At 45.0% G+C, this 19,312-nt stretch overlaps 1 protein-coding gene across 1 annotated transcript; it reads right to left on the reverse strand.

Moving 5' to 3' along the window:
• Positions 1-99: 99 nt before the first annotated feature.
• LOC139478914 (annexin A5-like) lies at positions 100-10,661 on the reverse strand. The gene is made up of 9 exons (XM_071261599.1): positions 10,575-10,661; positions 9,640-9,721; positions 7,804-7,898; positions 7,133-7,246; positions 6,936-7,023; positions 6,275-6,426; positions 5,214-5,394; positions 3,495-3,607; positions 100-1,834 (listed from the first exon to the last, which is right to left on the reverse strand). Exons 1-9 carry the CDS (start codon positions 10,629-10,631, stop codon positions 1,682-1,684), a joined length of 1,035 nt encoding a protein of 344 aa, XP_071117700.1. The 5' UTR covers positions 10,632-10,661; the 3' UTR covers positions 100-1,681.
• Between the last annotated feature and the right edge of the window lie 8,651 nt (positions 10,662-19,312).

Here is a 19,312-nt window from a genome sequence, read left to right on the forward strand (position 1 = left end):
GCTTGTAACAGGGTCATAAAATCACAGTATTTGTTTCGACGTGGTCTCCATTGACATGGCTCCTGTAATAAATAAAACAGTGAAGCTAGTTGTGTGACATAAACATTTTATTTGTAACAGAACATTAACAAGTAAAGTTTGGTGAGGAAAACATACAAAAGGGAGCTCTGAACTACAAATCGTGCAGATAACATGTAAAAATTGCGTAGAAATGGGCCACCTAACATTGCATCTTTTATTGCAAATGTTCCGATTCAGTATTCGTTGAGGACACCTGACTTGTCAGGGCCATTGTTTCAATCCTTTGGTTGTGATTGGGCAATGTTCAGACATGTGAAATGGAAGCAAGGACGAGTCCAAGAGTTACCTCCCTTCCCACATCACGCCAGTTTGAACTACCTGTAGGCAGTTCTAAATGAATTGAGCTTGTTTTACAAGCATAAAGCTATAGCTTGTCTGTTGCAACACATTGAGTGTGAATTGAAAAAACCCAGAATTAAATAATTATTTTGAATGTTTATCAAAATAAATTTTAAACCATAAGTTTATAAAATCTGTATTTATTGTGCTGCACTTGAAACAACTATATTTGTTTTGACAGTTTGATTGAAAGTTATTTTACGTTTCAAGGGGCCCTGTTCCTGTTCATATTGCTAGAGTTATGTGCCCTTGTGATGCATGATGGGAGGACAGTGTACTCACTGAATACTGACATGGACGGTAATACTGAATAAACAAATATGTTCAAGTATATACCAAAAGTACTACACAAAACAGAAAGAAATATTTTGTAATTAATATCATTGCTCACCTGAATAACAATATCATTAAAAGGTCATGGAATTGCAACATCCAGTACATAAATGTAAAGCTGTCTTCTTGAAGAGAGTGATAAATAATCCAGGCTTCCATTATTCTGACTTGGTCACGTGTTGTATGCATCTGATTTATGTTCTTCACATCTTTGACATTTGACATAAAGTCGAAAGTGAGAGTAAATCCTGACTCGATCCCACCATGGAAAGAGTGAGTAAGTATGGTTTTACACCGCTTTTAGCAATATTCCAGCAATATCACGGCGGGGGACACCAGAAATCTCAACCAAAGGCTGGAGTAGAAGTTGCTAATAGCTTGAAGTGGCTTTGTGAACATTCTCACAGCTTCAAAAAGTATGTAAATAATGTAAAGAAGAATTGCAGCCATACAATGACCAACAGTAATAAGTGGATATTGAGTAGTGTCTGAGCAGACCAAGGTTGGGACATCCTCGGATCACAATTCATGGTCGTGATATGTCACAATGCAAGCCCAATTTCTTCTAATAAACGTAAATTAATGGTGGGTATATGATGCGCAACCAAGCCTTAGCGAAAAGATGAGTGTATCCTGCCCCACAGGTGGCATACCAAACACATGCAAAGGCAAGGAAAGTATTCATCTGAAAACAACGGGAACATGGTACAAGGCAAATTTATGTTATGTCACTAATTTCTGTAATCTACGTGATACATATGTGATATGCTTCGTAACACCACGTGACCGGTAACCATGGAAGCAGGTCAGAATGACCTGAGAAAATCCCCCTTCCATATCCTATGTCTGGCAAACACTGCCCAATGCGACAGAACATTAACATGTGTCTGCACAAGAAGTGATAACAGGATAATGCGGCAAGCTGACTTCAGCTGGACTCCTTCACTCCATTGGTCCCCCCGCCCTGTGTGAGCTGGAGCAGCAGCTTGCGGTAGTCGCCGGAAGTGTCCTTCTTGATGTGTTCCACCAGGGTGGCCTTGTACTCCTTCTGATAGACCTCCGACACATCCTGAAGATCCACCTGTCAACAACATTTGGTGTTTGTTGTTTAACGCCGCACTCGGTAATATTACAAATGTATATAGAGTAAGAGGCGAATAGCAGGATCGGGTGGTCAGACTCGAAGTGGTTGATGCATGTCACGGTATCCCAACTGTGTCGATCGATGCGCATGATGTCAATCACTGGATTGTCTGATCCAGACTCGATTGTTTACAGACAGACAGATTTATTCGGTAATGTGGGCCACATGGCCTATATTACAATGTCAGTACAATATAAATTTAGTCACGTTTTTCTAGATTTAAATATCTGATACAGGTATACAGAAGTCAGTTTTATTACATCGACATTTTTGCAGTTAAGAATATTTGGAAGTGACAGGTAACCGTTATACATATCCTGTAGTTGGGTAATATAATGTTTCCGTAAAGTCTGGTAATAATCACAAGTGAAAAAGACATGGTCTTCATTTTCAATACAACCCTTGTTACAATATCTACATACACTATTTTCATTATCTGAGGATTTTTTACGTAGTAACTGAACATTAAAATTATGTAAGCTAATCCTAAATTTACAGAGGGTTCTTCTGAGAGATTTATCCTGCAAAGAATCAATATATGATTGTTTACAGACCGAACACATATAGGCGGAGTATTGCCGAGTGCGGCGTTAAATATCAAAACAAAACAACTGCATTGCAGCGTTCTGTAAATAATCTGAACCAGACAATCCAGTGATTGAGAATGGGAACAACGATCCGTGCTGTCGAGGAACGATGACACCTATGAAGCAAGTCACGTGCCTGCCATCCGAACTATTTGGTTGCTGGGGACCTTTTCTTAGAGGATAAGCAAGTTGGCACCCCAATAACAGATCGGTCCAACAGAGGTTGTAAGTAGTGCTTTTGGTCAAACTGAGACCAACTCGTAGATATAAATTGGGTTTTCTAAGAGCGCTGTGAATGATTGTAATCCTACTTTCCGATATAACTACCAGTTGGACTGACTATGGTCTCCCGTTAACTCCCTCTACCCTGTTTCCGCTCATCCTGTGTGGCTATCCAAGCCAACTGTGTCACGTGTCTGTTGTACACGGCAGCTAAATGGTGACAGAGTGACACTGTGTATCCTGGCTGTTCATGGGACGACGCGACGGGGTGGTTCATTGTTCATGCTGTCACCCGTATGCATTCAGCTGAGTCTCCAGTATTCTCAGTCCCCGTGACACAGATGGAACACTCTCTCCCTCACTGCAAACCCACTATGTCCCGTTTTCAAAACACCTAATCTGTCACCACTCCCTCTGCGCCTGATCCGACCCGTGAAGATTCCGGGGTGGAATAGGTCTTCAGCAACCCATGCTTGCCGTAAAAGGTGACTATGCTCGTCATAAAAGGCGACTAACGGGATCGGGTGGTTAGGTTCGCTGACTTGGTTGATGCATGTCATCGGTCCCAATTGCGTGGATCGATGCTCATGATATTAATCACTGGATTGTCTGATTCAGACTCGATTATTTACAGACCGCCGTCATATAGCTGGAATATTGTTGAGTGCGGCGGTAAACAACAAACCAACCAACCAACCAACCCACGCCCGATCCAGTCTTCACGTACCTACCGCTGGGGCACTACCCGTGCATAAGACGCTCTCCCCACCCTCCCCCACCCCACGTACCTCAGAGTGGGACACAACAAGCTGCATCAGACGCTCGTCATCCGTCCCCGCCCCGTCCATACTGTCAAACAGACATTTGGCGAAGAACTTCAAGGGGTCCTTCACGTAATGCACTGGAAATAAATATTGTGAGCTCACATTGTGGAAGATTAACACTCTTATTACAACAACATATTAACATTATCTCACTGCCCCGGGATCAAGACTGGCTGTGTCTAAGACGCAGTGATTCGCTGTGCAGAGTTGCGTCCCTCCTACATGACAGAAACAAGGGATCATGAGTTCAGTGCCAGATTCGCCTTCATTATGTTCCTAGCTCAGTCAGCCCCAAATCCGTGCTCGCGGGTTTCAACCAAGACCTGCATCACTCCGGGCTTTCCTCATAAACGAGGTTGAGATAGAACTGAAATACTGTTCAAAGCAGCGTTGAACAAAACTCACTCACTCACTCATTATTGACTCATTCCTATAATGAACAAGCGTATAGTTGACAAAGTCATCTATATCCCCCGCCCATTTTAACACGTTATGGTCCCAAACCAGGTAACTGACCAAACATTTCTCTTAGCCCATGTCAAAATAGCCGCAATGGAAATTCTAAAATAAACATTTCTAAAACTCCTTAATATCAAATGGCACTAGTTCAGTATGCGCTTTATATATAGACATGCAATGTTTGGCAAGGAAATATTTAACAGTGTATTTGTTATACTACTTAAGTAAACCAATCCTGTATTAAAACTTAAATCCAACTTGTTGTCATGGAAACATAAACAATAAAAAATTCTAAAGTGCTATATATCAAAAGGCACCAGTTCAGTATGTGCCTGGTAGACATGCAAAGTTTTGTAAGACAGTATTTAACGGTTTTTGAGTTACACTCTGGAAATGAACACCACCCCTGTAGAACCTAAGTTCCTAAAACCTAAAAATAAAATTTTCTAAACTTCCTAAATAGCAGGAGGCACCAGTCCAGTATGTGTCTGGTAAACATGCACAGTTTTGGTTGGAAAGTATTGAATGAGTTAAGAGTTATGCTCCGGAAACAAACTCTACCCTATAGAACCTAAGTCCAACTTGTTGAAATGGAAATGTAAAAAATTTTTTTTATAAAATTCCTAAATAGCAAAAGGCACCAGTTCAGTATGTGCCTAGTAGACATGCAAAGTTTTGTAAGAAAGGATTTAACAGTTTTTGAGTTATGCTCCGGAAACGAACACCACCCTTATAGAACCTAAGTCCAACTTGTTGCAATGGAAAAGTTAAAAATAAAAATTTATAAAACTCCTAAATAGCAAAAGGCACCAGTTCAGCATGAGTCTGATAGGCATGCAAAGTTTCGTAGAGAAATATTTAACGTTTTCTGAGTTATGCTCCGGAAACGATTTCGGGACGCACACAAGCACACACACACGCACACACACACACACACACACACATACACACACACACACACACACGCACGCACACACACACACACACACACACACACACACACACACACACACGCACACACACACACACACACACGCACGCACGCACGCGCGCGCGCGCGCGCGCGAACGCACGCACGCGCAAGCACGCACACACACACACGCACACACACACACCGACGGAACCCATTTCTATATCCCCCGCCAACTTCGTTGGGGCGGGGGATAAATATTTATAAAGCGCGTGTGCGTGTGCGGTGGCATCTAGCAATGTGTGTTGACCCACCTATTGCCAGGAAAGCTTTCTGTGTATCGCCGCTCATCTCGCCGATGATGGCGCCCTCTATATCCTTGCTGGCGTACTCCTTGTAGAGCTCGAAGACCTTCCTAAGATGAGGGATGCTGCGTGTCACCAGCACCTTGTTGAAGACATCCTCGTCCGTGGAGAAAAGCAGCCCCTCGCCCCCCTGGGAACATCGTCACATGAAGCAGCGTTATATCAAGATAGCACATTCAATCTTGCGTACAGCTGGAATACTAAAATTCACGTTAAACATACACAGTAAAACATACGCCGAAAAACTCACCCCGTAAAACACACACGGTAATTTTTTTCATAAAACACACCGTAATCACACTGTAAAACAGGCCATAACACATACAGTGTATACCCATGTCGACCTTGACATGCTGATACTCACGTTATACACCTCCCGCATGTCGACCTTGACATGATGATACTCACGTTATACACCTCCCCATGTCGACCTTGACAAGCAGATACTCACGTTATACACCTACCCATGTCGACCTTGACAAGCAGATACTCACGTTATACACCGCCCCATGTCGACCTTGACATGCAGATACTCACGTTGTACACCTACCCATGTCGACCTTGACATGCAGATACTCACGTTATACACCTCCCCATGTCGACCTTGACATGCAGATACTCACGTTATACACCGCCCCATGTCGACCTTGACATGCAGATACTCACGTTATACACCTCCCCATATCGACCTTGACATGCAGATACTCACGTTATAGACCTCCCCATGTCGACCTTGACATGATGATACTCACGTTATACACCTCCCCATGTCGACCTTGACATGATGATACTCACGTTATAGACCTCCCCATGTCGACCTTGACATGCAGATACTCACGTTATAGACCTCCCCATGTCGACCTTGACATGCAGATACTCACGTTATACACCTACCCATGTCGACCTTGACATGCAGATACTCACGTTATACACCTCCCCATGTCGACCTTGACATGCAGATACTCACGTTATACACCTCCCCATGTCGACCTTGACATGCAGATACTCACGTTATACACCTCCCTCATGTCGGCCTTGGCTGCCTCGTCATCCACCGCCTGCTCCTCCGATCTCCCGCCTTGCACGAGACCCACCAGCACGCGCTGGAAGTCACCTGACACCTCCGACTTGATGTCGTCTTCCAGGTCGGACTTGAACAACTCTGCGAAGCAGGGGACATGACGCTACGGTGATGAAGACAGACGAACGTATACACACTGCAGGACATACGTGGTGGAGATGGTTTTTGAAAAAAGCCCATTTAGAGAGTTCCAGTCCACCAATCTATATTGTATGTACAAGATTTCAGGCAGGCCTTCGTTTACATCTGTGCAGAGACCATATCATGGTCTCTGATCTGTGGTATCGTATGTACAAGATTACAGACAGTCTGTGTCTACATCTGTGGTATCCTATGTACAAGATTACAGACAGTCTGTGTCTACATCTGTGGTATCGTATGTACAAGATTACAGACAGTCTGTGTCTACATCTGTGGTATCCTATGTACAAGATTACAGACAGTCTGTGTCTACATCTATGATATCGTATGTACAAGATTACAGACTGTCTGTGTCTACATCTGTGGTATCGTATGTACAAGATTACAGACAGTCTGTGTCTACATCTGTGGTATCGTCTGCCCTGCATCTGTTTCTATCGTCTGCTCACCTTTGTAGACAGTCTTGATGTCCTGGATCTCCATGTTGGACCTGGACACCAGGATGTCGATCAGGTGAGACTCCTTGGTGCCGAGTCTCTGAAACAACGCCATCCTCATCATTAAAGTCAGTTCTGAGTAACCCAGCGTTCTTCAGACATTCATGTTACACAACACCAGTGTGTTACGCAGTCAACTAGTCACCTACCTTCATGGCGTTCTTCAGACAGAACGCATCGAAGTACCTTGCCGGCATCAACAGGTAGAGGCAGAGTGACTCGAAGTGACCCGCCAGCTCCGACTTCAGGTCCTCAATCAGATCCTTGAAAAACAGAGAACTGTTTCAGTAAATAATAATTTAGTTCGCAGACAATACACTGTATGTGTAGGAATGTGTTTAAATACTAATCGGAATATACATTTGGTGTCTAAACATGTTTAGGGTCTAAACACATGAAAGTATCTACAACAGTACTCACAGAGAAGTGGATGTCCAGGCTAGTATAACATGGCTCTAAATTTAAAACGACATGGTATACTGGAACGACTGGAGTACCCTTTAAACATATTTTATTGACATATACTCCTTGCGTTGTGTTTTTATGAAATGTCAGTTAGTTCAGGAGATATATCATTCCGTCAATTCAGCAAATTAAAACCCGTCATTCGTTTCTCCTATAACATGGAAGTAAACGTGCTGCTATACACAGTCATGCACATCGCTGTAGAGCTGTCTACGCCCTTACAGGCAGACCTGCACATTGTAAGCCAGTTTTAATACTTTTTCACACTCATGTTTTGTATTGCTTTACACACATACGACGCGGGGATTCATTGACAAACGTCTGTACACCGTATCTACAGAATAAAAGTACGTACCCTGCCGAAACATGTCTTGAACTTGTCTTTGATCTCCTGCCGCTGGGCGTTATTGTGTTCCGTGAGAACCCGGATGATCTGGTGCTCGTCTGTGCCTGCAACAACCACGTCTCCATGTTCACCAGCAGCCCATTGCATGGAGAGGGAAGGGTTAAGAAGCATATGCCATGTATCATTTTAAGGATGTTTCTTAGTGGTCAGAGGCGCCGTAACTCAATGTGAAGAGTTGCGTCCCTTCACCGCCACTCTGACGGCGGTGGGCTCAATGTGAAGAGTTGCATCCCTTTACTGCCTGTTTCTTTGTTGTTTAACGCCACACTCAACAATATTCAAGATATATGACGGCGATCTGTAATAATTGAGTCTGGATCAGACATTTCAGTGATTGACATCATGCGCATCGGCCCACGCGATTGGGATCGATGACATGCATCAACCAAGTCAGCGAGCCTGATACCCGATCCCGTTAGTCGCCTCTTAGGACAAGCATAGTCGCATTTTACGTCAAGCATGGGTTGCTGAAGACCTATTCTACCCCGGATCTTCACATGTCCCTTTGTGAGGGCAGTGGGCTCAAGTTGCGTCCCTTTCCCGCCACTATATGACGGCGGTGGGTTAGAATCCTATGTAGGGATCCCATTTGAGTCAACACAATATTCGTGTTCGTGGGTTTGACAAAAGAGACATATAGATCTACTACCTACGTCAAAATACTTATCATAGCAACAACCCAACCCAAATATACCCATGTGATGGCAGCTCTATGACTTAGTATTGTGTTGCCATACTGTACTGGACTGATAGGTAGCCAAGTAGTTAAAGCGTTCGCTCGTCGGGCAGAAGACTCAGGTGTAATTCCTCACATGGGTACAATGCGTGAAGCCCATTTTTGTACTTCCCCGCCGATATACTGCTGGAATATGAGCTTTAAAGATTTAAGTTCGCTAAAAAATAATTGATTGTTTAACTGTTTTGTTAACGATTAATTTTTGGAATGGCAACAATTTTTTTTTTTTTTTTTTATAAATGGCTTCCCAATCATGCAAATGGAAAAGTTAAAACGTGTTTTTGAACGTGAGATGAATGTATCATATATACCTCTTGACCTAAACGGTAAGAGTTAAACACGGTTAGAGTTAAACTTCGTAGTTGTGGCGTTCACAGGCTATTTTAACCTACTCATAAACCAGAATCTATATACGATATATGGACTCTGCATTAACTAACCAAAAACAATTCCGACGAACAATAAAGAAAACTGAAGTGGTCTTACGTGTGGACGGACCTGGGTGTCCCGTACACGAAGTATTGTTTGTTGTCTAACGCCGCATATCAGCAATATTCCAGCTATATGATGGCGGTCTGTCAATAATCGAGTCCGGACCAGATAATCCAGTGCTTGATACCATGAGCTTCGACCCATGCAATTGGGATAGGATGACATGCATCAACTAAGTCAACTAACTCAAAAGGTCATTTCATACCATAAGGGACACCAACATTTAGAATTAGTACATGCGCAAACGTATGTCTTTGGACTGGTGAATGAACTAAGGGAACGGCTCTGTCGTGCGAAGCGTGTTGTGACAAAAGATTATGTGATTCACAAGAGCGCCTGGTATTCTTGAGTCAGGTGTTGAACACACCCGATATTTCCATGTGGCGATGTGATATACAAAGCACATATCTTGACCAAGCAGTAGACACATCTTCTGCAATATTGGTCGCTATATGGGTGGAATAATGCCGATGCGACGTTAAATTTTAACTCACTCACTCTACAATATTGCCTCGTGTTCCTTATTTTCCGCCGTCAGTATATGTGATAAATCTCACCCAGTCCCTTCATGGCCTTGCGGAGGCGGCTAGCTGCATCCTCGGAGTTGAAGGAGGCGGGGTCCGTCCCTCGGATTGTACCCTGAAGCGAAGTGAACACGTGGATGCAGCAACGTCTTGAACTGCCTCCCTACATCTACTCCAGCTGCAGGTTTACAACTACATGATTGGATGGTAGTGGCAGAGATGAAAAATATATAAATATGTTTTTATCGACCTAGAATCTACATCATATTTTTTTAATATTATGTTAATTGTCAGAGACATGAATTGTTCCATGGAAGGGCCCCTGATAACATAAAATTCGTGGAGGAAGAAGGTGGGTAGAAACTGTATCATTGTCGTTGTGTTGACGACAGGTGTTGCTTGCCAATTTCAATTGAGGACATTACTCCCTAAAGACTTCCTCCCATTATATACATATACACGTAAAGATTATATCCTAACGCTGAACATTGTCAAAATTTAACAGAAGTTGAAACTATATACTTGGAAAAAGGCGTTTTAAAGTGTGAGCAATGATGCATAAATCGGATAAAAGGGAGACAACTGCGTGATCGCTGTGCGCATTCCTCCGTGGTTACTGATGGGATATTGTGCAAGGATTAACGCGTACATTAGCGGCGCACGAGTATCGGGTCAGGTGTAATCCCAATATATTGTATCAGAAATCTGCGTTAAATACGTACAGGGAGGATGTCAACTGTCAGTGGTTATTTAAGGGCCTTGTTTCCGCATTATCCAAACATTGTTTACATTAGCAACCAAATCTCATCAGTGATCACACTTTCTGTCTCACTTATACATCAAAAGCAGACGGCAAACCCCACAGCAGACGACCCAACCACGTCACCCACGTGAGATAAGGCCTGTTATTACATGGTTTGATTGGGCATGTAAGTGGATGATTATGTCATATAGAATGTTTTACTCACTTGACAGTAGGAAGCAGCCATCGTTGCGTGTGGAACTGATCGATATCGTTCAGTCATGTGACCAACCTGTTGTCCGGTGTTGCATAGTAAACCCCTCCATGGTTGTAGGATAAACAGAATAACGTCCCAGTGCCTCTCCGTAGTGGGGCGAGAGGGGCCACATTGAACGCGCCACAATGCGGAGGGGGGACTCAAAGACGTAGCGACAATGATGTATTGAATTCGCCTCGAATTGAAATGATTGAAAAGTATTGACACACTATTAAATTAATAACCCAGTTTGTGTCAGCCTACAGACGTATTTCATTAACGCTGACTGTGTCAGCCTACAGGCGTATCACATTAACCCACTTTGTGTCAGCCTACAGACGTATTTCATTAACGCCTACTGTGTCAGCCTACAGACGTATTACATTAACGCCTACTGTGTCAGCCTACAGACGTATTACATTAACCCTGACTGTGTCAGCCTACAGAGGTATTACATTAACCCTGACTGTGTCAGCCTACAGACGTATTACATTAACCCTGACTGTATCAGCCTACAGACGTATTACATTAACCCTGATTGTGTCAGCCTACAGACGTATTACATTAACGCTGATTGTGTCAGCCTACAGACGTATTAGATTAACCCTGACTGTGTCAGCCTACAGACGTATTACATTAACCCTGATTGTGTCAGCCTACAGACGTATTACATTAACCCTGACTGTGTCAGCCTACAGACGTATTACATTAACCCTGACTGTGTCAGCCTACAGACGTATTACATTAACCCTGATTGTGTCAGCCTACAGACGTATTACATTAACCCTGACTGTGTTAGCCTACAGACGTATTACATTAACCCTGACTGTGTCAGCCTACAGACGTATTACATTAACCCTGATTGTGTCAGCCTACATACGTTTTACATTAACCCTGACTGTGTTAGCCTACAGACGTATTACATTAACGCTGACTGTGTCAGCCTACAGACGTATTACATTAACCCTGACTGTGTCAGCCTACAGACGTATTACATTAACCCACTTTGTGTCAGCCTACAGACGTATTACATTAGCCCTGATTGTGTCAGCCTACAGACGTTTTACATTAACCCTGATTGTGTCAGCCTACAGACGTATTACATTAACCCTGACTGTGTTAGCCTACAGACGTATTACATTAACCCTGACTGTGTCAGCCTACAGACGTATTACATTAACCCTGACTGTGTCAGCATACAGAGGTATTACATTAACCCTGACTGTGTCAGCCTACAGAGGTATTACATTAACGCTGACTGTGTCAGCCTACAGACGTATTACATTAACCCTGATTGTGTCAGCCTACAGACGTTTTACATTAACCCTGACTGTGTCAGCCTACAGAGGTATTATATTAACCCTGATTGTGTCAGCCTACAGACGTATTACATTAACCCTTATTGTGTCAGCCTACAGACGTATTACATTAACCCTGACTGTGTCAGCCTACAGAGGTATTACATTAACGCTGACTGTGTCAGCCTACAGACGTATTACATTAACCCTGATTGTGTCAGCCTACAGACGTTTTACATTAACCCTGACTGTGTCAGCCTACAGACGTATTACATTAACGCTGACTGTGTCAGCCTACAGACGTATTACATTAACCCTGACTGTGTCAGCCTACAGACGTATTACATTAACCCTGTGTCAGCCTACAGACGTATTACATTAACGCTGATTGTGTCAGCCTACAGACGTATTACATTAACGCTGACTGTGTCAGCCTACAGACGTATAACATTAACGCTGACTGTGTCAGCCTACAGACGTATTACATTAACCCTGATTGTGTCAGCCTACAGACGTTTTACATTAACCCTGATTGTGTCAGCCTACAGACGTATTACATTAACCCTGACTGTGACAGCCTACAGACGTATTACATTAACGCTGACCATGTCAGCCTACAGGCGTATTACATTAACCCTGACTGTGTCAGCCTACAGATGTGTTACTTTAACGCTGACTGTGTCAGCCTACAGACGTATTACATTAACCCTGATTGTGTCAGCCTACAGACGTATTACATTAACCCTGATTGTGTCAGCCTACAGACGTATTACATTAACCCTGATTGTGTCAGCCTACAGACGTTTTACATTAACCCTGACTGTGTTAGCCTACAGACGTATTACATTAACCCTGATTGTGTCAGCCTACAGACGTATTACATTAACGCTGATTGTGTCAGCCTACAGACGTATTAGATTAACCCTGACTGTGTCAGCCTACAGACGTATTACATTAACGCTGATTGTGTCAGCCAACAGACGTATTACATTAACCCTGACTGTGTCAGCCTACAGACGTATTACATTAACCCTGACTGTGTCAGCCTACAGACGTATTACATTAACCCTGATTGTGTCAGCCTACAGACGTATTCCATTAACCCTGACTGTGTCAGCCTACAGACGTATTACATTAACCCTGATTGTGTCAGCCTACAGACGTATTACATTAACCCTGACTGTGTCAGCCTACAGACGTATTACATTAACCCTGACTGTGTCAGCCTACAGAGGTATTACATTAACGCTGACTGTGTCAGCCTACAGACGTATTACATTAACCCTGATTGTGTCAGCCTACAGACGTTTTACACTAACCCTGACTGTGTCAGCCTACAGACGTATTACATTAACCCTGATTGTGTCAGCCTACAGACGTTTTACATTAACCCTGACTGTGTTAGCCTACAGACGTATTACATTAACCATGATTGTGTCAGCCTACAGACGTATTACATTAACCCTGACTGTGTCAGCCTACAGACGTATTACATTAACCCTGATTGTGTCAGCCTACAGACGTTTTACATTAACCCTGACTGTGTTAGCCTACAGACGTATTACATTAACCATGATTGTGTCAGCCTACAGACGTATTACATTAACCCTGATTGTGTCAGCCTACAGACGTATTACATTAACGCTGATTGTGTCAGCCTACAGACGTATTAGATTAACCCTGACTGTGTCAGCCTACAGACGTATTACATTAACGCTGATTGTGTCAGCCAACAGACGTATTACATTAACCCTGACTGTGTCAGCCTACAGACGTATTACATTAACCCTGACTATGTCAGCCTACAGACGTATTACATTTAGTGACAGGTTATGTATTGGAGCAGGGCGGAGGTCACATGATTATCAGGAGATGAGCTTCACAAGTGTTTGGGAATCAAACCCATATTGTCTTCGAGATGAGCGTGCTCAACACCGTATCCATCTGCAACCCAGTCCTGTAATGCCATTGTCTTTAAGATAAGTCGAAGTTAATACACGAGACCTCAATAAAGGATATATTATAACACAGGTAAGTGGAATTATTTGTAGAACTACCCAGCATATTTGTTACACCTCTTCAAGTTAAACCACTCATGTTACATTCCTGCCCAATGACACACCCGGTCTGCTGCACGAATGTAATTATAGGACATGCACTCACAGTGTAATGTTGTCATGGAACCCGCGATTTTTTTAGCGTCTCTTCATCCATACTTAATACCCTAATGCTCGAGTGTGAAGGTCAGATGGGGGAATGACAGTTGGACCTGAACAATGTTTCAGTTCTTTACTTTAAATACACCCTTATTATAAGTACTGAACATCATGTAATAACATATTAATATGTACACAGTGAGATATAAGTAAGGCCAGCCTCTCGCGTGCAGTTGGCGGAAGCTGCGTGTTTTAGGAACTATTTTCACCATCTAATCCTCCTTTAACTCGGCTTTTGTGAGTGTAATGATATTTGCATGTTGTGTAACGACGTAAACAGAAATATTACAGCTATTCATCACGACAGTCTGGATGAGACATGGCCTTCCCAAGGGCGATGTTAGTGTCACGTAATCAATCCCCTGCACTAACGAGGATTCCATGGCAGCAGCGATAGCAGGATCTAGGGTCGATATGGTGAGCTCCAACCTAATGACACTAGAAAACATTGTCAGGAAGATTTGAGACCTCCATCGGTAAATGATTAAACACTTTCTGTGAGGGTGGGTGCCTAACATTTGAAGTTGCATTAGTGAAGAAATATCGAAAAAATAAGATATATAAAGGTTTTATTTACGTACACAATTATATATTTTGAAAAGATGAATCTGCGTCCCGCGTACCGCACAGATGGGTTCCGAATACCCTCTAAATAGACCCCTGAATCGTTGCAGCCCAGCCCCGGGAGACAACCTACGCCCAGGCTACACCCGAGCAACTTCCTACATCCGAGCTACACCCTATACCCGACCTACACCCTACACTTGGGGTGCAAAATACACCCAGGTTACACCCTACACCCGGTCTACACCCTATACCCGACCTACACCCTACACTTGGGGTGCAAAATACACCCAGGTTACACCCTACAACCGGGCTACACCCTATACCCTACACTCATGCTACACCCTAAACTTGGGATGCAAAAAACACCCCGTCTACACCCTACACCCGAGCTACACCCTACAACCGAGCTACGACCTACACCCGAGCTATACCCTACACCCGGGCTACACCCTACACTCGAGCCACACCCTACACCCCTGCTACACTTTACACCTGACCTACATCTACACCCGGGCTACACCCTACATCCGAGCTACACCCTAAAACCGAGTTACACCCTACATCCGAGCTACACCCGAGCTTTACCCTACACCCGAGCTACACCCTACACCCGAGCTACACCCTACACCCGAATTACACCCTACACTCGAGCTACACCCTACACCCGAGCTACACCCTACACCCGAGCTACACCCTACACCCGAGCTACACCCTACATCCGAGGTACACCCGAGCTATACCCTACACCCGAGCTACACCCTACACCCGAGCTACACCCTACATCCGAGCTACACCCGAGCTACACCCTACACCCGAGCTACACCCTACATCCGAGCTACACCCGAGCTACACCCTACACCCGAGCTACACCCTACACCCGAGCTACACCCTACACTCGAGCCACACCCTACACCCGAGCTACACCCTACACCCGAGCTACACCCTACACCCGAGCTACGACCTACACCCGAGCTACACCCTACACTCGAGCTACACCCTACACCCGAGCTACGACCTACACCCGAGCCACACCCTACACTCGAGCTACACTCTACACCCGAGCTACACCCTACACCCGAGCTACGACCTACACCCGAGCTATACCCTACACCCGAGCTACACTCTACACTCGAGCTACACCCGAGCTACGAGATACACCCGAGCTACACCCTACACCCGAGCTACACCCTACACCCGAGCCACACCCTACACCCGAGCTACACCCTACACCCGAGCTACACCCTACACCCGAGCTACACCCTACACCCGAGCTACGACCTACACCCGAGCTACACCCTACACCCGAGCTACACCCTACACCCGAGCTACGACCTACACCCGAGCCACACCCTACGCTCGAGCTACACCCTACACCCGAGCTACACCCTACACTCGAGCCACACCCTACACCCGAGCTACACCCTACACCCGAGCTACACCCTACACCCGAGCTACGACCTACACCCGAGCTACACCCTACACCCGAGCTACACCCTACACCCGAGCTACGACCTACACCCGAGCCACACCCTACGCTCGAGCTACACTCTACACCAGAGCTACACCCTACACCCGAGCTACACCCTACACCCGAGCTACGACCTACACCCGAGCTATACCCTACACCCGAGCTACACCCTACACCCGAGCTACACCCTACACCCGAGCTACACCCTACACCTGAGCTACACCCTACACCCAAGCTACACCCTACACCCGAGCTACACTCTACACCCGAGCTACACCCGAGCTACACTCTACACTCGAGCCACACCCTACGTCCGAGTTACACCCTACATCCGGGCTACACCCTACATCCGGGTTACACCCTACACTCGAGCCACACCCTACGCCCGAGTTACACCCTACATCCGGGCTACACCCTACATCCGGGTTACACTCTACACCCGAGTTACACCCTACACCCGAGCTACACCCTACACTCGAGCTACACCCTACACCCGGGTTACATCCTACACCCGGGTTACACCCTACATCCGGGTTACATCCTACACCCGGGTTACATCCTACACCCGGGTTACATCCTACACCCGGGCTACACCCTACATCCGGGTTACACCCTACACCCGAGCTACACCCTACACCCGGGTTACATCCTACACCCGAGCTATACCCTACATCCGGGTTACACCCTACATCCGGGCTACACCCTACACCGAGTTACACCCTACATCCGGGTTACACCCTACATCCGGGCTACACCCTACACCCGAGCTACACCCTACATCCGAGCTACACCCTACACCCGAGCTTCACCCTACATCCGGGTTACACTCTACACCCGAGCTACACCCTACATCCGAGCTACACCCTACACCCGGGTTACACTCTACACCCGGGTTACATCCTACACCCGAGCTATACCCTACATCCGGGTTACACCCTACACTCGAGCCACACCCTACACCCGTACACCCTACATCTGGGGTGCAAATTACAACCATGATACACCCTACACCCGAGCTACACCCTACATCCGGGCTACAAAATACATCCAGGATACGGGGCTCTACTTGGATGATGTCATACGAGCTGCCGCTTTCTGGTCCCATGTTGGTCCAATCCCAATGTGCCTGTATCCCAATTTGCCTACGGATATTACTTTTGGCACATTGGGAACTCACTTTCATCCCTATTGATTTAAATGGACTGATCCACTGCAAAGAGAAAAGCGTGAGGATAAATGTTTAAAATTTGTTTGTCAATATCTGCAAGGTAGACGCGTGCTGTTGAAGAGGCATGTATAAACTGTTAGTAACAAACTGACTAGAGGAATTAAATACTTATTACTGTATAAACGACAACGACAAAAAATATACAACCAATCACAGCAGCTAACTATTTTTAAGATCAATGCAATTTACGTTTTAATCCACTATTGTTCCAGCACACCAGACGGAGACGGATCCCAGTCCTGGATAAACTGGCAGTGCGTCTTCAACTGAGTAGGGGTGTTAGTACATAGGACTGTGTACACTTATTTTCAGGATCCATGCGTCAACATTTGACTGAAAACACGATGCCATTTAGCAAATGGTCAGATGTAACAGATGTTATATTTGGGATAACACTTTCTTAGTAAAGTACAGGTTGTAGTACTATTAAAGTACTAACATTTGTTACATATGACCACTTTATAAAAGGCAATGTGCTCATATCTTTCGGCCATGGGAGCCGTGCCAATTTCCAGAGGGCTACACAAAGTGTCAGACTTTCATTTCTTGTGGAAGCCTTGTGGCTGAGTGGGTTAGATCGCTGACTTTATGAGCTGGGGAGTAGGTGTCTCACTCTGACAGTGTGGGTTCGAATCCGGGATGGGACTCAAATCCAGAAGCACTAGAGTCTATAAGACAGTGTTATCCAAATTTACTGACTTTTACTGACATCAGACTGAAAAGTACAAACTAGATTTTGGCAAGTGCCCGTCAAACGTGTATGCACGTTGAGACTGTAGGCACGTTGAGAAGACACCTGGTGCTGTGTCCAGGCGAGCTGCAATGCCACTGTCGTTGCTGATGCTGCTGGCAAGCCATGTGGGTTATTATATAATTGGAATATTACGGCATCAGTAACTGCCCTACCGCCACGACGTTCAGACCACCCCGTGTGATATTCAGGTGATCTTGATACGTTGTTTTGACGACGCAAACCGCCTGGGTACATAGCTATTTCTTGGACCAGGGAATCTGGATACGGGAGTGCTTTGAAGATGCATGCCAGTAACGGATGTCTTGCCAACGGTAACACTGATTCAGCCTTGTTACCGTATTAAGTGATTTCACAACATAAGTAAACCAGGTTTTAATGTGCACGAAAACCTCGTATTCTTCGCTGATGTTGTAATTGGGTATTTATGACCTTCTGCATCTCGTTTCAACTCTCTCTCACGATACATTTGCCCTTAACCATGTTCTCAGCGCTTAATTATACAAGCTCATGCACGGAATAATTCCCGTATAGAAACAGTCCACGTGGAGGTGTGGATTGCCTGGGAACGGGTATTAAAGGGGTGCACGGTTCCCTCTCCTGGGAAACTCATTATGGCGCAGGGGAGGTAATATGTATTGATCAGGGGGTATTGATACAGGGAAGACTTACATGCAGCTGAAAGCGACAGTATCGGCGTGGCCATTACCAACAGATTAGGGTGGTATTAGCCAGAGTATGTCCGGGCTGGGTGATATGATCCATGTACACAGGTTGTAGACGGTGTGAGATGTATACTATCCATGTGCAAGGGCTGTAGACGATGTGAGATGTACACTATCCATGTGCAAGGGTTGAAGACGGTGTGAGATGTACACTATCCATGTGCAAGGGTTGTGGACGATGTGAGATGTATACTATCCGTGTGCAAGAGCCGTGGACGATGTGAGATTACACTATCCATGTACACGGGTTGTAGACGATGTGAGATGTACACTATCCATGTGCAAGGGTTGTAGACGATGTGAGATGTACACTATCCATGTGCAAGGGTTGTGGACGATGTGAGATGTATACTATCCAAATGCAAGGGTTGTGGACGATATGAGATGTACACTATCCATGTGCAAGAGCCGTGGACGATGCAAGATGTACACTACCCATGTGCAAGGGTTGTAGA

Source organism: Haliotis cracherodii, unplaced genomic scaffold (assembly GCF_022045235.1).
Source record: "Haliotis cracherodii isolate W230 unplaced genomic scaffold, xgHalCrac1.p SCAF_4, whole genome shotgun sequence".
NCBI lineage: Eukaryota > Metazoa > Mollusca > Gastropoda > Lepetellida > Haliotidae > Haliotis > Haliotis cracherodii.